Consider the following 24,156-nt stretch of genomic DNA (forward strand, 5'->3'; position numbering starts at 1 on the left):
GTTCCGGCAAATGTGATAAACTGATAACATAATTATCGGTTATTATGCTTACTACCAATCGTCTTTTTTAAGTTTAATAAATTTATTATATTTACCGGCGAACATACATAACATCCAGACGTCGTTGGTAAATTTGATAAATAGAGAAAATATCACTTTCACCGGCGATTGTGCATAATAACCAAGTGCCGTTGGTAAATTTGATAAATACTTGAAATTTATTGCCTTCATGCTATCTGTGATTCAGCACAATACCTTGGTGTAATTGGGGAATTTGATACATATGAAAAAAAATCCAAATGAGTCTATTATGTGTGATGAATGTGGTTGGACCCCCCCCCCCCAATATTATGGTCGTACCCCGATATAATGATACAATATGAATTGTCATGTACAGTGCCTATCATATATGCCTATATCATATAAGTACGATTTATCATGTTCGGTAGCGACCCGACGCTTGGGTAAAAGTGGTAATTTTTTTAGTACTTATAAAATTTACAAGCTACGCTTGTGTGTGCGTGTGTGCTATGCATAATCGCCGATAAAAAAGATAAATTTAGGGAAATTTATCAAGCTTACTAAAATGCTCGGCGATTATGCATAATACCAAGTCATTATGTATAATAACCATATTTATCACATTTACTATAACACATATACCAAATATGACCCGACTTGAACGATAGGCTACTTACTACAGAAGTCCGACAGAGCCAGACAAATGCCTGAATGGGGTGAAAAAAATTGCGGCAACAATGGTTCTTGCGCCTCAACAATACCTTTTGGAATGTTTACTTTGGTTACCGTGGTTCCTTAAAAATGTGTTTCATACATGTGCATGCGTTTAAAATGTGGTGTCACTCCTTAATTTATATGTATGGAGAAAACCCGGGCAGCCCCGGTTGTCATAGCTAGTACACATATATTAGTTTATTCAACTATATTTCCTCTGGAAAAGATGACACTTCAAAAACAAGTGCTTTATGTCAGTAGGAGTCATTCCCATTGTGTTTGTACGTGTTTTTCTCAGTCTTACATTATTTAAAAAGTGTTTACAAGATCCCGGGTTTAGTCAATCATTTGTCAAGCATCAACGAAGCGGAAGAACTGAAATCCTTCCATGGAAAATTGCTAGAGACTTTGAAGAAAGTGAGATGGAAAAGAGAAGGTGGAAAACTGACAGCAAGATGGAATAAAATCCCCCCCCCCCTCTTTAAATGCTTTAGCCAATGTATTTCAAGTACAGACACAGAGTATCGGTATTTCAATTCAGGACAACTTTCCTATGATCGAACGATTTCAGGTCATTCCATATCTGGGCGAATACGTCTTTTCTTGTCATCATTCTCTTCCGGATGATCGATTGCTGGATTCGGACGGAACAAATCGTATCTTGGATTATTCTTGACTACCGGAAAATAATGGTCCGTTGATATCCGATGTCAGAATGGAAGACATTCGAAATCGTGAAAAATGTATGATTCGTTATCGAAATACAGAAAATCTATGGCATGCGGTGAAACTACACCTCATAACTTCTACTACTATCTACCTACCTACTCTATTATTATACGGATATGGAAATTCTGCTTTTGAAACATGTATATTAATATAGATTCTCTGAGAAACATAATTCTCGAAGGATGGGGCTTCATCTTGTATTTCCCTTACTTATATAGACCAGCGATTATAACCTGCGGGATGCGCACCACTGTGAGTACGCGAGAAATAATTAGCAATGGGGAAGAAATGTTAAGCAATAAAATTAAGTAAAGTTAAAGTAATAAAATAGTAAAAAAAAATCATTATGGTACAATGTCTGAATGGGTATGCCTAATTAAGGATAAATAGGTCTTTTATGCATTTCCAAATTATGCAAGCATTCTACGTGTCTCCGAAGGGGGGGGGGGGCTACGCAAGCGTCTTACGCATATCTGAATATAGAGGGGGATCCGCACAAGCCTCCTTTGCATTTCCGAATAGAGAGAGAACATGAAAGTCTCCTACGCATGTCTAGGAATAAAAAGCCTCCTACGCATGTTTAGGAATAAAAAGCCTCCTACGCATGTCTAGAAAATAAGAAAGCCTTCTATGTATTTCTAGGGATGTGAAAGACTCCTATTCTTTCCTAGGGATGTCGAAACGCATTTCTAGGGATGTAAAGGACTCCGAAGCATTTTTAAACGGTACATATACCTTTGTTGTATTTCTAGAGATACGAAACTGGCATATTAGAGTGTACGCAAGCATTCCACACATTCCACGGAAATGGGGATGACTTAAAACATGATGGGAGATACTTAAGCTTCCTACACACGTCTAGATATAAAGGGAGATACGAAAGCCTCGTATACTCATTTTGAATATGAAAATATGAAAAATTCTTACTCATATTTAGGGGTTAAAGGACTCCATGCATACATGAAGAATTTACGCATTTCTAAAGATGTGAAAACTCCTACCTATTTATGGAGATGTGGAAGCCTCCTGCGCCTTTCTAGGGATGTAAGAGAGACTTACGCATTTCTAGGAATGTGAAATACACCCATGCATTCATAGCGATTTAAAAGACTCCAATGTATTTCTAGAGATTTGAAAAACTTGTACGGGTTTAAAAATGGTACGCATACCTTCCCTGTGTTTTTAGGGATGCGCAACCGTCATATCTAGAGTGTACGCAAGCCTTCCACATATTCAACGGAGGGTACTCAAAGCAAGGAAGGGGGATACGCAAGTCTCCTACGCATTTCTAGCGATGTGGAAGACTCCTATTTACTGCAATAGGGACTCACTGACATAGTCAACCTAAAACATATATATTTATATATAATAAAGTCTATAATACCTGGCACTTGTCCGGGTTTTCCTCAATTACTGAGAGGGGTTGTAAAAGTGACATACTATTACAAAGTCATGAACTATCATGCATAATACTGGCAGCATTGAAGAAATGGCAAACCATTACAAAGGCGTATTTCTGGAACGCATTGCTAGGGAACCACGGTAACCAAAGTAAACGTACCGAAAGTGATTGTTGAGGCCCAAAAATCATTGTTGCCCGACAGCTTTTCGCCTATTTCGGATATTTATCCGGCCCTGACGCACTTTTAAAGTAACCTATCGTTCAAGTCGGGTCCCGTTTGGTATATATGCAAAATTTGGCGACGATCGATCTAAAAAATTTTAAATGTTTATGGAGAAAACGCACACAGAGAAAATACATTTTATATATATAAACTAAACATACATAATTTTAAAATCGAAACTTTGTGATTTTTTCCTTTTTTCTCCAGTGATATGGATAGAAATCGGAGAAGCAGGCACGATACTTTCCGAAAAATTTCATATAAAAAGTGCCTACATCGTAGAAATACTTCATCACACATACTTGAGATCTTCAAAGACTTACAATGATTGAATGCGAGAAATGCGTATTTTTTTCTTGATGGCTTCTCCTCGGGCATGTTTTCTTGCCGTGAAAACAGCATGTAGTGATAGTGACACGGGAGGAAAACTGCGTGATGTATGCTTTACGGAACTGTGTTATCGCCTTCCAGAGTGATTGATAAAATGATACAGTAAGATATATGTATAGTATCAATAAAGGAATAGAGAGTTACGTGGTAAGATTCATTATGCTTCACGGCAGTATAAATATAAATACGGATATATCGCATGCTGACGGTAAGAGCAATGTTCAAAATTGCATGATCCTTTTACCGTTGAGGTATTACAACCAACAAATCATTTGTAGTTTGTACGGAAGGAAATGGATTCTGAAGCGTGGGTTGGAATAAATGTTAGCACGTACCACAAATACATTGTATTTCATTATTAATCTGATTTTGGGGGGCGGGGGGTTTCGTGTAGAAATGTTTTAATTGACTTTTAAATATGTACCAGGAATCGTTTCAATGTTTTTTTCGATAATAATACCCGGAAACGCTTTTTTTTTCCTTTCCAAATATAGAACAACACCATATTAAATTTGAATTCTGTATAAAAATAGTAAAATTTAGGAGGTTTTTCAAATTCAAATTCATTGATCTACGTACAAATAAAGATGCATGTTCATATGCGTGTAAAATAAAAGGCCTAATTTTCTTATATACATCGCAAAAAGGGAAATAAACAATCAGGAATGCCAGTGCACAGTAAATATAGCAAAAAGGAGAAAAGTCCACTATAAAAATTACCTGCAAATTTCTTATTATAATGTCAATCACAACGAAAAATGGCTTATTACTATACAGTACATATCAAGTCGAATTTAATATTCGCGGAACATGTACAAAATATTCATAATAACAAACACTTGAAGAATAGGAATAAAGTTTTGAGTATTCTGATATTGCATACAGAATAGAAAACTAATATCGGAAATATATATTCTAAATTTTCGAAAGCTGAAAAAATAGAACTAAAAATAAATTTTTCAGGGAAAAAGGATTTTAAAAGTAAATTTAAAAAAAAGTTTAAAAAAAACTAGAAAAAATAAAGTTGAAAAATTAGTAAATGCAGTTTAAAAAAAACCATTCAATGAATTGAAAAATGAATGAGTGAACTATAAACAAATTTCATTAAAAACGTCAAAATGAGAAATAAGTAAAAAAAATCAATAATCAATTAATTTTGAACAATTAAAAAAAAAACAAATTTATCGACAAAATAAATTCAGCAACTTGATAACTGCACAAAACTTTTATTTAAAAATGTTATTACTAAAGTAAAAAAATTAAAATTTTTTAAAGAAATTAAATTTTTTAAACAAAAATTAATTAATTTCAGAACTTGACAGAAAATACAAACATTTTTTTAGAAAATTTTGCTCAAAAAGTAGGTATTCTTGGAAATTCAAATACAAATTTAAATTACTCATTGACTCTTTTATATATAAAAAGAAAAAAAAAACATCAGGTATTTGGCGAATTATTTTTTAAAAAATAGGATTTGAAGGAATCACGTATAATCTTGTCAACATGGAAAAGTCCTTGAGGTGCATTAAACAATAACACTTATAGAAATAAGATTCACTCACTCATTAAAAAAAAAAAAAAAAACGAGAGATAAATCAGGTTTATTCTGGGCATCAGGTGTACTCAATCGTATTTTCTCTCGTTTCTTGATCATGGATCCTTTATTATATTTGAACGAGATTAACTTAGTTATAAAGGATTACCGTTGTTATGGATATGGTGTTTTCTCTACGAGTAAAAAGAAATAAATCGTAGAAGATCTTTGTGAATTCAATTATATAGTCTTACAGAAAAAGATCTCTTTCACTTCAAGACTTTTTCGTGAAGTTTATAGGATATTTTTTCATTGGCTTATAAAATGTGAGAATAAGACAAGCAATTCGTTTTTCTGGTTTTTTTTTCTTCTTGAATTTCATTTTTTTAGCTAATCATGATATAAATATTGTGTACTATCTTTAATTTGCGATGCTAATGCCAACTTGGAAATTTTTTCTCGTGATAAGTATAAAAAAACAAGTGAAAATTGAAATATCTGTGGAGTTGTAACATACCCTTCCAAGATGCAATTTATTTAGATCTAATTGTATTTATATATTTCCCATTTATTCCACAAACCATTGTTTATCACAGAAGTACACAACCTTTTCCGTTCATAGGCCAAATATTCGATATCGCTACCGATCGCAGCCCGGTGCCGTTTTTTATGTATTTTCAACGCTTATCTGAATTTTTGTTTTCAACCGAAAACGAGGAATAAGATTGTTTTCATAACTAAATAGATTAAATTGTGAAAGTGAAGACAATAACTGTGATTGATCAGAGTAATGAATATTTATCTCACATATTTGCCAAACTGAATGTTGTTTTTTGAATTACATTCTAATCCACCGCGTTTGGAAAGAGCACTTCATTTTCCACTATTAGCAATTTTTCAATGATTTCAATGAAAAACGACGATTTTGTTTACCTTTGGCAATTTTTTGGCGATGATTGGGGTAGTCTTGGATTTATCTGTAAGTATCCCGATTATACCCGTGTTTTTCTCAAAGAAATATGGTCAGCCTGGACATTTTTTGCTTGATCTATCGAAGGTTGTGGGTTCGAACCCCGCTCAAACAATTTAGGTTTATTTGTCCCTTTCTTTCACCTTCGTTTTTTTTATTTTCGATAGTTTTCTTCATCGTAATTTTTTTTAACAGAAAAGAGAGGTACTTTCAAAACTCACAGAAGGTGAACGATAATTTTTTGAGAGTTTATCAGGCAATATTTTAGAGTATTTTGATACAAAAAGAATAATTATTTTCTTTCAGAAACGAATTTACCTAATTTTTTTCCCAGCTACTATGCACATGGTCAGCACTAGCAGTTGTATAACAGAAACCGTATTTTACTGCGAATAATCCACGGCTGCATAAAGTTCGGAGATAACGAATTTCATCACTTTGAAAAACTTGTTCATCATATAATTCGTACTTCACTAGCAATGAAATTTTAGGGAATGGAAGAAGTTTTTAGTTATTGTTTTTTTATAAAGAAAAATGGCAATTTTTTTTCTCACTGGAATTTGTTTTTCTTCTTTTGTTTGGAGAAGTCATTGATAATTATTATTATTATTATTTTTTAAATACAACATTTCTTTTCCGACCACTCAGTGAAAAAAAAAATGCAGAATACCGGCAGCAGTATTCAATCTACATAAAGAAATTCAGAGTTTTTTCTAGCATATGAAATTTGTTAAAGTGAAGAATTTATCACCGTATTATTTAAAAAATATATTTCATTTAAACGCAAGATTTTTCCGTTTCAAGGTATCAAAGTTAGCGAGTTATTTAGCGCAACGCAGTTTCGCCAAAAAAGCTTTGCCCCTCTGACGTTTTGCTATCTCCTTTACCAATCACTACGTGCCTATCTATCCTCTAGTTACCTAAGAATGTAAGCTTTGTAATTACGCTTCCGGAACACCCCCGGGCCAGATAGAATAATTTGCCAGGACGCATTTGGCCTGCAGACAGGAGGTTATACTCCCCTGTTTTATCATAAAGTATTTGTAAAACGATTGTTATACCAGCACTTAAAATTCAATTAAATGATCTGTCACTTGAAAATAATGTGAAAATTTTCTTTAAAATTCTTGTTTTTTAATTGTTTTCAATTTTTTACAAATTCTGATTTTAAACAAAAAAAAACAAAAAAAACAAGCATATGTGATCGAGCAATTAATTTATTTTTAAAATGTAGTAGTTGACAAATTGCACTGTAGAACAAACGGTTATTAAATTTTAAGGGTATAAATTTGATTTAAATCATCATAATTGGTATAACAATCAACAATTAATTATAACTAATCAATCATCAAACAACCAACAAAATTTTATTTGCTCGAATTTGTTATTCCCGACAATTTATGTAAATTATTTTTGTGATTCATTCCCATTTGGGAAAAATTTTAAGCACTGCTGTTGTGTGAAAGTATTATCTCTGATAATTATGTATATGTACAGCAAAACAAATATTTTCTAATATTATTGTACCTTAATTAAATGTCAAATTAATGTTTAATTGCTATTTAAAGAACGACTCATTAAACTAATTCTACAAATACGAGTTGATTATATATGTTTAGAAAAGACGAAGAAAGATATTACCTTTTAATCCGTAATTTTCATGAGGGAATTTTCTTATAATGTCTTGTTTACAAATACCCTGTTAATTAGCTATAGAAATTCTAATTATTAATTTCAGGCACCTACTGTTCCTAAAAAAAGGTTTCAACGAAGCTTGGGAGCCATCACGCCGCTGCACCATGACGAAGGAGGAAGTGAGATATTTAAAAGAATTTAATTACTACTATTTCTTAACCCAATAAATATATATAGTATTAATTGCTGTATATTGGAAAAGTGGAAGATGAAATATATTATGTACTTGAAAAAATGTGTACTATTCTCTATACAAAATTTATTGTAATCGTAATAAATTCCAATTGATTAAGGTGTCACATACCTCTTAGTATGGGGAAAAGTTAAAATATCATTAAAAATGCTATTTAACCATTGATTTATTATGGAAGTATACAGAATGGGGTGAGTAGACTATGCTATGAATTTTGATAAAAGGTCTCTTCGCGTTCTCCTAAAGTCATTCTTCCGCTTTTTCGAGGCTTACTTCGTCCTGGACTGGAGTATGTTGTAAAGTTTTGGAGATCATACATACAGAGGGACATAGACTTGGTTTAAGGGATGCAGAGAAGAGCTACGCGTGTCCTTATTGGCACACGGGGCTTGAGTTATGAAGAGAGACTTCATTTTTTGAATATGTTTACATTGGATGAACGCAGGTGTCGAGGAGATATGATCGAAGGGTTCAAAATTTTCCCGATGGGATGGATAGGATGGACCATGAACTTTTAGTACACTGCCAATCGACTGCTTTTACAAGGGGACATCAGTATCGATTGGTGAGGGACAATTCAAGGTTATGGTGTCACCGGAAATTTTTCTCTAATATGGTTGTTAATAAATGGAATAGCTTACCCCCGGAGGTAGTAAATTGTAACACAATTGACACGTTTGAAAAGAAGTATGATAAACATGTTGGGGTAAATCGAGAAGCTATTCATACTAAGAATAAGGCAACCATAAGTATTCTTTATGGGCATTGTATAATATTTTATCACGTGTATATATTGTTTATAATTTTTATTAATTGCATTTTTAATTGGGTTGCTGTATTTTTGAAATATATGACATCCATATTTTTATGGGTATCTTTTTCTCAGCCACCTTGTTGGGCATTTTGCCTGTTGTGGCGTTGTATTTGTATTGTATTGAATTGTATTTGTTACTGCCAAAACTCGAAGTGCGGCCCCCTTCGCGAAGTGGCCCAAGATCCCTGGCCAAAACTCGATGTGCTAAGACGGTCCAGTAGGAGCCAAATCCATTTTTTTAATCGCCAATATGTTGTGCATCGCTATATATAGCAGCTGCATTGAATTAGCTCCGTGTGACGAGAGAAAAAAAAATGAATTTTGAGAGAAAAAAATTATACAAATAATTATATAAAAATTCAGTTTTTTCTGCCAAATTTTGGAGGCAAAAAAAAATGATTACCGCATCGTGACTGCGGTTTGCCATAACTAACATGGGCATAATTATCACGAAAAAATACGCCAACTTGACGATGATCTCGAGTGATGTCTTTTGTTATCGGACTTTGTCCAGGGATCATTGATTAATTCGCGAACTGGCCGGGTTAATATTTAACGGAACTGACAATTCGTGAATTGGCCGGCCGCATCACAAATCGGCCAATTTCGGGCTTTAGCAGTAACATATACATTCAGTATAATACATGTTTTTTATTGCGTAACTTTATTTATAACATAGAATGCATTTACGTAAAGTCAGAGGAAGGCACCTACTCTTTTTCCTCTCCCGGAAGTTCGGAAGTATGTGGACTCTACATCATAAGTGACCCACATTATACTGTCCAGTTTACGTTCCATGAATTCCGTATCTCTTGTGAAGATGGAGGACTTCTTTCGGTACGTATATATCCAGCCTGTTTTGTTTTACTTGCACATTCCTAATTTTCTTTTTCCCTATTCCTTTGTTTTTTCCCCATTCTCTAGCTTAATTTTTCCTTTCAGGACATGAGCCAGAAACTGGTAGCAATCTGTTTTTTTTCTGACCTTATGATAGATTATCTCTTTCTTTATGTATGTGTTTAGGGAAAGATACAAAAATTCCTTGCTTCTATATAAAAAGGCTCCTAAGGTTTCATCAGGAATATATATTAGGTTACCTCAACGGTATCTCTCTCTCTCTCGTATATGTTTCTTCTACTTATATAAATCCATCTCTGTAACTCGTTTGTTGAGTAAAGCGATTACCTCACAGGAAAAATATCGAGGAATTCGGCGAAATGGAAATATCAAGTACTTCTGATCATTTATTAGTAAATACATTATACGCTCGTAATTCTCAGACTGATTTCTCACTTTCCATGGATACAGTGAACCAGGAGTAGTATTCATAGCATGGCCTGTGGGGGCAAATGTGACCCTCGGAGAAATGGCTGAAAAATATTGAAAGTCAATTAAATGGAGAAAAATAATTCCACCAAACACACATTCAACAAATAGTGCAGTGGAACCTCGATTAACGGTCACTTTCCGTTAACAGATGCCTCCCATTAACGGACACTTTTCTGATCTCCGGTTCAGTGAAATAGGGCTTTAATGTAGGTTATTTCACTCTCAGTTTGCGGATACCCCTAATAGCGGACAGTAAAATCAGGCAGACTCTCATTTTTTCTCAAACACTAATTTATTAATCTTTATTCGTAAACCGAGAATTTATCATATTCAACGAAGATGATGTATAATCCGAAGCTTGTGTAGGTAAATACAGTAAAACCCCTCCTTACGAACACATCCTCAGATGCGGTCACCCCTCTTTCACAGACGAACTTTTTTCTCCTACAGGTGACCACAAAAACAAAAAAAATGATTTTTCTATATTGTAATGTTGGTTGTTTTTGTTCGTTGGTATATGGAAAGAAAACAGCGTATTACAAGACTAATAATATTGTTATATAAAAAAAACGTTTTAATATTTCTCACACTTATTTTAACTTAATTTAATTTTTATTGCAAAATACGTGCGGATAAATATAATTAATTGGTTTAATGAAGAGAAGAAAGGTTATATAATTCCATATTTATCAGACTTTCCACACAACTTGATATATATAGGAATGTCCTCTTCACTTGTTAAATACGAGATTTATTGAAAGACTGGTTATTTGTGATGATTACAAGGAAGAAAATTCGTCGCTGTCCCGACAAGGACTCGAACCCCGGTCTCCCGCTTGCCGGACGAGTGCTCTACCATCTAAGCTATGGAAGCAGATAGATTGTTTCAACCTTGGAGCGTATGTACATGTTGAAAGGCTCCGTACATGGACGGGGCGGTAGCAATAAACTAATAGCTCGTGAACCCCGGATATACAGTATATATGTATATAATCTATGTATTTATTATCTATTTCTTGTAATGAATCTTGTATTTCCAACTTTATTTCGGATATTTATGCATAATCGCCTCTAAAAGTGATAAATGTAATGATATTTTAGAAATATTTCTTTATATACATTGAGACGACTGGTGACTATGCATAACCGTATCACTTTTTGAGTAACATATGCATTGAAATGTATTGGAAGCAATTGCGACCGAAACGAAGCGTCGTATAAATGTGAAAGTCGTATAAACGAGGCCTCACTGTGTATCGTAGCTTCCCTATTATCGGACCAAAAATTTTTGGTCCCAACGAATTTGGATTGCTCAACGAATTTGTCCCTTGGAACAAATTCGTTGAGTAATTTGCTGTTTCAAGATGAAAGGTTTTTTTTAACATCAGACTGATATAGGCCTGAGTATTATTGTACAAAACTCGCAGAATGAACGAGCTCTAAATTTGTCAAATTAATTAATGATTACTTATAATTAATGATTGTTTATCATTTAATTATTAAGTATTATAATTTATTTATATATTTTTTTGCTTTTCACAAAATAATTCAAAAATTTAACCGTAACAACTCATTATATAGTCACTAGGAGTGGGGGGAAGGCTGCACAACCCTGAGGGTGCACCCTGGGCAATGACTTCTGGGGCCCTTCAGAAGACCCCGCAAAGCTCCAAATTTTTTTTTTTTTAAATTTAAGGGGCGCAATATTTCCTTTTGCTCCCGTTCCACAACCGGCCTGAATCCGCCTCTGCTCTCAATAATTTCGGTCCGCATTATTTCACGGAAATATTGAGAAAAGAAAATATTACGGAAATTTTACAGGAGCTGATAAAACCTTTTCATGGGGATATTCGTATTCAACAGATGAAACCCATTGGGAATTGTATATTTTCATGTCGGACGCAATGCTATTGTTGTCCAGTGTTATTCAAGAATCCAATTCCCTATCTGCTGCATACTCGGTATCATATACGGCTGACTTCGCCATTTGATTTAGTTTCAAGATTTAGTATTTTCAAGAGATTCTCAGTTTAATATTTGATCTTTTCTCCATCCAGGCCATCGATGGCTGGGAACTCAATGGCCAATTTTTCCCCGGAAACGAAGATCACCCAATGCCTCCTGAAAAACGATACGAGGAGTATTGCGGAGAGAGGAAACCGTGGAAAACCCCTGCGACATCCCAGAACGTCGGGCTTTTGGAATTCAGGATTCCCAAGAAAGGTGACGGTTTCGTCGTCTCGGTGCATTTCATCAAGAACCAGAGGCGTAAGTATGCAAATTAACTTCCCTTTTTTTTTGTCTGAAATTATGTCTGCTAAGTATGCATTGAATTAGTGATCTCAACATTCGAATGAATACCAAGATTAAGGAAGAATAGACTATAATAAGACTAAACTATACAAATGAAATGCCTGCATTTTTCACGAAGGTATCGTAAGGTATTCAATAAGTACATAGGTTTGGATTTCGGAAAACTCACCGACAATCAATTCATCGATGCAAAATTCACCGACAACAGTTCGGCATGAATGATTGGGCAAATGATTGAACGAAGGAGTGACTGAAAGAGTAAGCAGCGCCGTCTTAACGCATGGGCCCAACCGGGCACGGTCCGTGTTCCTGAAGAAAAGAGGGGCCTCCGAAAAACGAAAGTAGTTGAATTTTTCAAAAATTGGCCAGGTAGGGTCTCAGAAAAATCACTTGGTCCGGGGACCCCTGATGCTCTTAAGATAGCCCTGCGAGTAAGCGAATGAGTGAGTAACCGGATGAGAGAAAGAATGAGTGGATGAACGAGCAAGTGAGCGACTTATCAGGTGAGTGTTGCTGACTGAGCAAGTGAGTGACCGAGTACGTGAGCGAGTGAGGGAATGAATAATGGAGTTCGTGAACGAGCGAGTAGCTGACTGAGCAAGTGAGTGATCAGTCACGTGATGAAGCGAATTAGAAAGCGAGGGAGTGACTAAGTGCATAATGAGTAACCAAACAAGCGAGTGACCGAAAAAGGGAGTGAGTGATCAAATGCGTGATGAAGCGAATTAGAAAGCGAGTGACAAACTGAGTGAGTGAGTGGGCAAATGAGTAAGTGAGTAACCAAAGAAGCTATATAGTGAGTGACCGAAAAAGTGAGTGAGTGACCGAAAAAGTGAGTGAGTGACCGAAAAAGTGAGTGAGTGAATAAACGATTGAGTGAGCGAAAGAGTGAGTGACTGAATATGCGATTGAGTGACCGAAAGAGTGAGTGATCGAATAATCGAGTGAGTTAGCAAAAGAGTAAGTTGAGTGGGTGATCGAAAGAGTGAATTCACTCACTCTTTCGGTCACTTACTCAACTTACGCTTTCTGTATAAGCGAGTGAGTAACTCATTCACTTGTTTACTTACTAACTCATTCATTCACTCAGGTGCTCATTCAGAAAACTCATTCGCAAAATAGCTCACTAGCTCACATGCTTATTCGATATGCCACTAAATGCTGTCGATTTATTGTTCGTCGGTGAATTTTTCTTACGGTGAATTGTAAGGGAGAATTCTTTCAATGAATTTCCCGGACACGGTATATTTTTGTTCTTATATGATATCATGCATATTTTTTCCCTCTTGATTTTCGCAAGGATACACGAGATAATTCCCTAGTATTGTGCAAGATCAACGATGCGTCATCACCAAAATATGGCCACGATGACAGGCAACATATATTAGGTATGCCGTTCGGTGAAGATAAATGACTCCGTCCGGCATATGCAAGTGAGCCCCCCCCCCCAAAAAAAAACGATAAAAACGGAAGCCCTAATTCTAGATTGATGATATCCCCTTAATGGTCAGCAAGATGAACATGCCTGTTTGGAATTGCATGTTGTACAACCGACCAACCAGAGTTCTTTGACCCAGCATGTTCTTCTTCTTCTGTATGTGGCAGGATTTAGTCTTCCATGAAAGATTAACTAGATGTTTGACACTTCCACTGCAGGGTATATTACTTTCGTCTCGATCTGAATCCCCGTGATTTAGACATTATTAACAACCCGAGGTGTCTCTGCCAATGAACCCACAATTACATCCTGAAAAAAGTGTCTTAATTGCAGTAACAGATTCTTGGCCCATAAAAAAGAAAATAAAGATCAATAATTCAGCGACAAGTTTCTGCACTCAAATAAATCCCCGTCCCCGGCGACGCCTCCGGATATGAATACTTCATTGATGTACTTCAGGTACATCTTCGGTGTCAACTTTTGTGGGCATTCTGATCATTTCCAATATGAACGTCCAAAGGGGCCGTTCAATTATTACGTCAGTAGATTTTTAGCCGTTTTCTATCCCCTTCCTCCTTGACGGCAAAATTTCGTCAACTCTGCCCCTCAGTACATATTCGGATCAGAGACGTACGCGGGCTGGGGGTCGCACCAGGCCCCCTATGCCCCCAGACGATCAAAACCTTATTTTTTTGATGCAAAAAATATTTTATAACAAATTAAAATTTAGGAAGAAAATACCTTTTTATGTGTTATTATAATCAATTTATGTTACTTTCATTGCTATTTGAAGGCCAAGAACTCAAAATTTATTTTTTAAGAAATTCATTGCGGCACACCCTCTAAGCCATATATGCTGGAGTCATGGCCAAATATGGCCCTCGGGATAATCTGATTTTGTAAAAATGAACTAAGCGACACATTTACAGATCGCTCAAGTGACTCATGGCAATTCCAGAGCATTTAAGTGGCCCGTGGCACATTTTCAGATCACTCAAATAGGCTCTTAGTACATTCACAGATCACTTGAGTGAACCGCGGCACAGTTCCAGAACACTTAAGCAGTCCGAGGCATATTTAGACAGCCCTGTAGTGACATGTGGCACAGTTTTAGAGCACTAAAGAGGCCCGTGAAACATTCCTAGAGCTTTTGGAGAAACCGCGAAACATTGAGAGTTCTGTAGAAGACTTATGAATAGGGAGAATGTTAGTTCAGGGGCCCACCACATAGGGAAAGGTTTCCCCGTTTTTGGCACACCGAGTACGATGTCATTGGCGAAAGAGCTAATTCCAAAACTGATGAAAATAATTAATAAAAAAAAATAATTCCAGCATTAATGAAAGAAATAATAATGGAAATAATGAACTAAATAATAATTACAGAATTGGTGAAACACACAAAAGTTCCAGAATTCGGGAAACAAATAATTCCAGAATTACTTAAAGAAATAATTCTAGAATTGATGGAAATTCAAAATAAAAGAAATAAATAATTCAAGAATTGATGGAAGTTGAGAATAAAAGTAAGAAATAATTCTAGAATTGGTGGAAATTAAGAAGTTAAAAAAGAAATAATTGCAGAATTGGATGAAAATGTTGTAAACTTAATGAAAGAAGTTATTCCAAAATTGATGGGAAATTCAAAATTAATGGGAAATTCAAAATTAATGAAAGAAATGGTTTAAAAATTGGTGAAAGCCTTTAATAATTTATGGCTCCTTGTTTTATTCTGGGCTCTGGTGCCCTTTGGGCCCACATCAAAAACAAAAATGAATTTTTTCACCTGGGCCAAAAAAAAAAATCAATTTTCAAATACTCATTTATATAATTGCATTTTGTTTGATCGAGTCGATTACCTCAACTAAGATTTTTAACTGCGACACGATTAATCGGACCAGCCCTATTTATTACATATATTTATTTACGAATTATTGGAAAGTCAATGTTGCAAAATTCCTTCAAGCACTCCTAGGGAGGGGTAGAGTCTAACTTAAAGTACGAATTAATTATGAATATAGTGAGAGTTTTTTTGAAATAGCTTTGATATTTACTTTCTACGTCTAGCATGCAATGCAGTTCTGCAGCAGCCATCTGGAGTCTACACCTTGCGCAATTATGGTCAGCGCATCAACTGCACGATGTCCATAATATTTCCAGAAACGTTTCAGATACTTGCCAGTAGCGTGGGGACTCAGGCCATGACACTTCCTGGTAGAACTATGGATGTCGAGACAGGACTCGTCAAGAAGGTACGAATTTTTTCCTCTTCTAAATCGTAACTGAAAAAAAAAAACCGCAGTTTCTTATAACTTATTAAATTATTTGATAGTCGAAATTTATTATTGACTCGAAAAAAAAATGAATGTATTTTTCTTCGTTCTTATGCTATGAGAAAGGAAAAAGATGAAACTAAATGAAGATTAATGTATCTTTTTTTTTATCAATAAGAGATATTTCTTGAGCCAAGATATTTATTGAATTACTTTTCAACACAATTACATTTATTTGATTGTTCAATTTAGTGCAAGAAACGGGGTCTGGAAGATTACGTGGAAGTTCGTGGAGGAGATGGCCTCGATCCAAGTATGATGTCAGTGGCCGAAGACTTCTGCGGAATGGATTCCATACCAGGTAAATTTATAAAGCAGTCATTTATGTACCGAAATTTCAGAAACTCTTTAAAAGAATTTTTTTTTTCAGAAAATTTTTTCAAGTGTGGCAAAATATAATTTTTCGTGTTTACAGCTGTGTCTACAGCCGCAAATATTCATCAGAAAGCCACGAAACTTTGGAAGCGTGAAGAAATTTGAGATAGAAATCCAGTGAAAAAACTCGACCCAACGTTCTCTACTAGGGAAAAGTGCACATGCTAATTTTTGCAAGTTACCTTAGATTAAAGGCCCGTTTACAGGCGTCAAGCGGCTTAGTCGTTAACTAAATTTTCAGTTGGCAAGTGTGCTTTAAAACGTATGCAGACTTCAAGGGCAGGTTACTAGCCGTTTAGTTGTCAAGTAGATAAATAGGATTCTAATTTTCTTCGGTTAAATAGGCTCTATGTGCATGCGCCAGTGGGTGTGACCTCAGATTAACCAATGAGCATTGATTACTTGATCACTTACGTTAAGAAAGTTTTTTTTGGACTTCGATACTTGAAACTTAATTAACTGCTTCTAAACCAGTGATTCTCAACCTGCGAAGGCCTGCGGCCCGGTTGATTCTTTCTATGTAAGTGCCCGGTCATACACACGACTAATGAAAAATAAATACGGAAAATGAAACAATGAATCACTCACCGGTGGTCGAGAAATACTATACTAAACTACTTGGCGCTTGTAAACGGGCCTTAAAAATACAGTAATTACTTTTACCTGTTTGACAGTACCGTCTTAACGCATGGGCCCACCCGAGCACTAATTGGTTTGCAATCATTTCTATAGCCAGATAGGGATCGCAGAAAAATCACTTTGCCCGAGGACTCATGATGCTCTTGCGAAGGCCCTACGTATGTAATTACCGACAAGTTCGGTACAATCCTTGATTTAATGCTTTTTAAAATGTAAAAGTAAAGTATTTTCTTCTATTTCTTCTTGTTGAATCATACAGCCTCATGAATTAACTAATTATCTTATCAAAAAAATAATATTGAAAGAGTTAATTAGAATACACTCTATATTTTCATTTACAATAAAAAAAATTCTCGAATTTCAAAGAATTTAATTTGTAATTTGAGTAAAACATTCAGTGCTGAAATAAATAGAAAATAATAAAAATTGAATGTTAGGGAAAAATGTGGGATATGGTTATAACTATTTCAAACTATGAAAATTTCATTAAAAATCTAATTAGAATTTTATATCATCCTAATATATTCTGACATTTACATAAAGATTCAGAAATTATTAAAAAGTTGAAAAGCCAGAAAAAAGTTCTAGAAAAAACTTGATGGCTGGATGTTACAAATGTAGGTTATTAAAAAAATTATGAAAGAAAAAGAGATACTTGGAAGAATATGTGAATTCATTGATCTACCATGCTTTCGAAAAAAAAATATCAATTAATTAATTAAGTGGAAACTCTGATGACGTTTCATGATGGTGAATGAAATGAACACTATTGAAAAAAAGCTACGAATTTCATATCAAATAAATTAGTATTTTTTAACTGGAATCATGAAGAATGAGAATTTTTGACTTACTATTATTTTTAATCTCGAATAAGGGCATCCGATATTTAAAAAAACTAATATATATATATATTTCATTAGAAACCTATATTTCAGCGTTTTCGGAGGCATTTCATCCTTATCTATTCATTAAAAAAAATATGAGTAAATATATTTCTCGATCATCCAGAAATGCTTTCAATAACCTCGCTATGATTTCTGACTATATAATGAGAAATCTCGTTTGCATATCAATGTTATTAAGCCCTTAAGAGAAATGAATATGTATATTAAGTTTATTCCAAAAATATAGTTAAATGAATTTCTATTCATTCAATGAAATTTTAATGTTTTTAATGTATAGATCAAAGTAGATAAAATTCCTTGTTATACATATTGAATTTAAATATTCAATCTTAATGAATTCTGACTTATATGCCATGTATTTTAGAATGTTTTCTCTTTTATGTTTGACGTCTTTGCTCCCTCCCCCCCCCCCCCATACAATTTTATTACAAATGTTTAGGGTTTTAGGGTTCAAACGGTTCCCCCCAACCCATCATTAAGCGGTACGAAATAAAACTGTGTTTAAGTGATTATACGAACCGATTTTCGATTTCTGTAGTTTTAGTTCCTCAGCTTTTACATTCGTGAATTCGAATACATAATAAATGGAGGGTTGCAGAGTTGGCTTCTTTGAAAATTTACAGCGACACATGACTTCCAAAGGAACTTACAGAGCTTGTGGATTGATTTCCGTCTCTCAATGAAAGCAGCAATTAGAATGTCGTCTCTTGAGGGACGGACTACATTCTACATGTTCTCCCTTCGCTTTTGGAAAGAGTCCCTTTTGACTTTATTTCACTAATTTATTGAACGTTAGAGCCACGGAGAGAAGTAGAATGTTTCAATATCGCTTAGAGTTTCAAAACTTTCAGTAGGATCATGAATCATAGAGACTTCTGAACACGAATTTAATTACATTCGTATAATTTGAATTATTTCTAGCCTTATACAGGGTGTTTCACGAAGATCGTCCAGAAGGAATAAAAATTCCATGGCTAATTCTAAAACTAAATTAAAATAGGGAAAACATATCAGTGAAAAGAGGGAATTTTCGAGTTTTCGAGCTAGGTTATATATAGTTTCACTTCCGTATAATGAAAATTTTTGGGATTATAAAATTTTTTTTTATAATTATAAATTAAAATATAATTATGGAAATTATTTTTTTACAAAAAACTAAATTGAATTTCAAAATAAAATAATTAAATTGAATTTCAAAATAAAATAATTAAATTGAATTTCAAAATAAAATAATTAAATTCAATTTCAAAATAAAATAATTAAATTCAATTTCAAAATAAAATAATTAAATTTTATAATTTATTATCAAGAAAATAATAATTCATAAATTTTTATAATTTATCAAAAAAATAAAAAATTTAAAAATTGACATTAAAATTTTGTAATTTTACTCATTTTATTTGAAAACAGGGCGCAGTTCGGTTGACGTCGCATGTGGAAATTCAGCGGTACGCCTCGTGTCCAGTGGTAAATTCGAAAATTCAGTCACAGTCAGTTTCGACCTCTTGATGGATTGGGCATCTCCAAGTTTGGATTGCAACGCGCTCGACCATCATCAGAATTACTGAGTAGGTCCACATGTTTGTAAAGAGGTAAGTTTACCGTTTTTCCATGCACCCTCTGAGTAACTACAGTGTGATTGATTCAAAAACCACACACAAAACCTCAGTAACATTTTTGTTTTTGCTTCCAATTCCAGTATTCTCCTTCGCAGTATTCTTCAGCTTCCCTACGTGTTGTTCGGTGGATGATGTCATCTTACCTGTCTTGTAGAAGTTCATACATAATTGGACCAGATACTCTGCTTAAAATTCAAGCAAAGGGAGAAAAATTAAAACATGAATGATTGTTGTATTCAGTAAATCAATGAAAGAAAAAAAAAAGTAGATCAAGTCATGCTGTTTTTGTTTGTTTTGTTTGTTATTTCATGGAAGTATGTATCGATTTTAATTTCGGACCTGAAAGAATAATATTTATTATATACTTATGTCTCTTGAAATAAATGGTATTTACCTTCTCCTCAATTGTTTTACTTTTTCCTCTTCTTTTCGGTTACAAACAAAATAAGTATCGCTAATTTCTCTAATTTCAGAACAAGAAAAAATGTCACTGTGTGCGTGTATTATCAACGGTAGTGTGTAATCCGCACATGCATATTTACACTGAAGTGCTGAAAGTCATGGGATACCTCTTAATATTGCTGCCCTACACCGGGTAAAAGGAGGTCCCACACGATATTTTAAGAGGTATCTCATAACTTTTGGCACTTCAGAATAACTCTCCAATAATAAACTAAGAAATCATCAAAAATTGAGATAGTAGAAATTATTGGTCACGTTTATGAGGAGAAAAATGCTCAATTTTCCTTCTCTCTCTATACACGCCACCTATATAAATCTTTAAAAATATATTTTTCAGATTAGTTTTTGAAAATATTTCTTTTTTAACCTGACCTCTTAAAAAAAAAATGTGCAGCGCTCTATTATCCTCATTAATAAATTCAGAAATTATGCGCAGGAAATTACGGGAACATACAGTTGAAAAATACACGAAATGAAAATCTGGATATACAAGACCTATATACAGTAAAATTAAATACAGTCGAACCCCGGTTTAACGAACTCTGATTCAACAAATTCTTCATTTTTTCAAACATTTTGACAATAACAGCGGTCAATCCCGCCCCCCCCCCGCCCCCAATTCAACGAATAAAAACATCGGTATAACGACTTTTTTTTCGACAATCCAATGGATTTTCTCTTATTTCTCGTCACTTAAAATCATTAAGAAAAAGATTTGACTTTCCAGGACTAAACTCTCTTAGAGACAAACAAAAACCGAGTTGACTAGGAATCTGTTCGTTTTTGAGTAAAGGGACCATTCAAGTATTACGTCAGCATCGGGGGGGGGGGAGGAAGTGGTTTCGGATTTGCTGATTTTTGATGGCAGGGGTAAGGGGATTTGAAGGTTGCTTACACGTTATCAACCACCCTTTTTTGAAGGTATGAAATATTCTAAGCAGCTGACGAATTTTTGCTGACGGGGTGGGGGGGGGGGTTAAAATGGCTAAAAATTTGCTGGCATAATACTTGAATGGCCCCAAAGGAGATAATAAAGCCATTCAGAATTTAAGTGAGAAGGTTTCATTAATCGTTGTAACCGTAAAACGTGCTGTTCATATTTGGATCTCAGTAAAGAAATAAAACTACTTTAAGTTTTTGCTCTGTCTCGACAACTAAAGAATAGTGGGCCATCTGAAGAGAAAAACGTTTTTCGATTAGCAAAAAATTGACAATTTCGACAGAATTTGATGAAAACGTTGGACGTACTAAACTTCTATCGATTAATTTTTTCATGCATCGTGACCTTACTCTTAAGCTTATGCTTTTTTTGTTGTTTTTTTAACCCATTTTCTTACAAGGTTTTGGCAAGAAATTCGGGTGATCCCTATTTGACGAACGGGCGATAAATATTGTAACCTCGTCCTAACCTAACCGCACGTTGGAAAAGGGAAAGACGATGGAGAAAAAAAGTAGAAGAAAAGGAAGAATAAAAAACAAACGAAGGAAAACAGTAGAACACATAAGTACAGAGATAAAAAAAAAAGGGTAGAGCTGAGAGGGTATATATGCAGGTATACGAAGATGATTTCTCTTTTCACCCTCCCGCTACTTGTTCTCTTCCCCTTTTATATGTATACAGGGTGATTCAGAAAATAGGGGAAAAAGAGGTCACAGTACAAACAATTGTCATCAAAGAATGCATGATCGAAATGCACGAAACGCAAACGCGCTAGCGCGTTTCGAAACGACCGCTCCGCAAACGTTAAAACGGCATTGCTGTTGGAATTTATCTGGAGAAAAAGAACACCGTGAATGCAAATGTAATTTGGGGGAAGAAAAAGAAACCGTATGCAAATCTGCACCACAGTGAATAAAAGGCGCGGACACCAGCCCCGTGAAGTTATTCCAGCGTTCATCCGTTCTAACAGTAGTAACGTACGGGATAATGGTGCATTTTAGTAATACTGAAAAGCAGACATGCATTTCCTTTACGGAGCTGCAAACGGAAGTACCACAAAGGCGGCACTAATATACGGTGGGCGTTTTCCCTCACAGGCAGTTGCCCAACCCGGAAACATTTGCGCGCTTGCATCGGCAGCTGTGCGAACGGGATCCTTTCTTGCTTCCCGGTCTGATGCAGGTCCGCGCCTTTTATTCACTGTGATGCAGTTTTGCATACGGTTTCTTCTTCTTCCCCAGGTTGCATTTGTATGCATATGTAGTGTTCTTTTTTTCACGATAAATTTCAACAAGAATGCTGTTTTAACGTTTGCGGAGCGGTCGTTTCCGTTTCATGTTAGACCATGCATTCTTTGATGATAGTTGTTTGTCTTGTTGTGTACTATCACCCTCTTAAAGTTTTTCCCATCTTTTTTGAATCACCTTGTATAGTAGAAGGATGTATCATATGTGGAGAAAAAAATCACTAGTAATTATATAGAAAAAAAAAAGGTAAAAAGAACATCTCGTAGAGTCACAAGAAAGCATCGCGATGATGACGAGAGGGGAAAGGAAACAGAGAGAGGTCGTTTGAATTTATTTCACAGACGTTCGGACTCAATATTACGTCCTTGATCGTAAATTGGTTAGCCGTTGTCAGAGAAATAAGTCGTAATAATAACCCTTCAAAGTATGTAGCGTTTAAAATTTGTCGTTTCGAGTGTGTTTACGTTTCTGATCAATTTGACCCCGATTTAACTATTTCCTCGTTTTAACGAATAAAGTCGTCGATTTCTTCCGATTCGTTAAATCGGGGTACGACTGTATATATCGCTTGAAATGGAAATTTTTCCCCAAACCCCCCTCTTTCGTATGCTAATGAAAACAGATGAATGTGTCGTATACGTTTAAAGGGAATGCATACTCTCAATCCTCTTGAACAGCGTAAAATGGTAGCGGTACATATTAGAGTGAATTAATAACGGTCCATAAGCAGAGGCGTGATTAAGTATTTTGCTACCCGGTGCGGGAACAGCTTTACAGCCCTCTAAAATGGTTTTTTCCCGATCTTCCAGTGTCCTTGGCATCCGCTAGATTTACACTAGCACCCGGAAAATGACTATGAAACTATACATTATAATGGTAATAAAAAAGACATTAGACAATATATTCGGACAATAGAACTTACGCCCAACGAGAAAAAGTATAAGCGTAGCCCGGGTACTTGAAGGCTAATCACTACTCTACAATCATAACGCCTCAAGGATGGGGCTGACGGGACTCAGGTGCCGGAACGATTCTTCTTATTATTTATTTATTTATATATATATTTTTATTTTATTTATTTATTTTTGTTTCTTTACCCTATACGAGTAAACTCAGTATAGAGGGCCCCCGTCAAAGAGCCCTGCCTAGCCAGCCATGTCTTTTCACACGGCACCACAATAGAAGGGCTGTCGGAGTTTTAGACGACTGCTACCCAAGCCGCAACTAAATACTTTTTCGGCCGGACTCGCATCGCGAGGATCCGGGTTCGAACCCCACCGTCACCACAGTGGTGATCGGCTGAGGTTGGTTTCCTGTGGTTCATAACTTTGAGGCGTAAATGTGAGCCCAATCTCCCCATTAAAAATTCTCGCCACAGAGAGCGACGGGCCTCTACAACGATAAATCATTCAATCGTTACACTTTACTCATAGTTAGAGAAACTGGTGGCAGATGGCCAAGGGCGTAGCGAGGAGGAGGGGGGGACTTGGGGGTCTGCTCCCCCCCCCCCCCGAAATGTGAGAAAATGACCGAAAAAAGGGAAAAAGATGGTCAAATCCATTGTTCTGTCACTTTGGTCCCCCCCCCCGAAATGAAAGTGGTCCCCCCACGAATGGAATTTGTGGCTACGCCCCTGCAGGTGGCAGCACCACACATAACAAGCATTATACAAAAACAAACTTCACGCGAGCTTTCAATACACGTGCACGCACATTCCAACATGTACCAATTCGTTAGAGGTTCCGCAGAGGAATATGGACGCGTTGCATGTGTGGTTTAGTAGTACTAGTGGCCGGAGCATGCATGCACCCCCTCCCCCACCCCGTGTAGTTTCAAATACATCGTTTAAGGGAGAAGTTAGCGATCCCTCTGGT

At 35.5% G+C, this 24,156-nt stretch overlaps 1 protein-coding gene across 1 annotated transcript in view; it reads left to right on the plus strand.

Moving 5' to 3' along the window:
- LOC149086950 (corticotropin-releasing hormone-binding protein) overlaps positions 1 to 20,038 on the plus strand; it is a 40,370-nt gene extending 20,332 nt beyond the window's left edge. Inside the window, exons 2-8 of the mRNA XM_089231156.1 lie at positions 7,722 to 7,797; positions 9,365 to 9,522; positions 12,072 to 12,282; positions 15,830 to 16,014; positions 16,288 to 16,396; positions 19,425 to 19,606; positions 19,714 to 20,038. Of these exons, the coding sequence (XP_089087282.1) occupies positions 7,722 to 7,797; positions 9,365 to 9,522; positions 12,072 to 12,282; positions 15,830 to 16,014; positions 16,288 to 16,396; positions 19,425 to 19,582 (897 nt within the window). The 3' untranslated portion in view covers positions 19,583 to 19,606; positions 19,714 to 20,038. The remainder of the gene's footprint in view (positions 1 to 7,721; positions 7,798 to 9,364; positions 9,523 to 12,071; positions 12,283 to 15,829; positions 16,015 to 16,287; positions 16,397 to 19,424; positions 19,607 to 19,713) is intronic.
- Positions 20,039 to 24,156: the final 4,118 nt, after the last annotated feature.

This window comes from Pholcus phalangioides, unplaced genomic scaffold (assembly GCF_987345545.1).
Source record: "Pholcus phalangioides strain wild (caught in Gottingen) unplaced genomic scaffold, Ppha-v1.0 ptg000004l_1, whole genome shotgun sequence".
Classification (NCBI taxonomy): Eukaryota; Metazoa; Arthropoda; class Arachnida; order Araneae; family Pholcidae; genus Pholcus; species Pholcus phalangioides.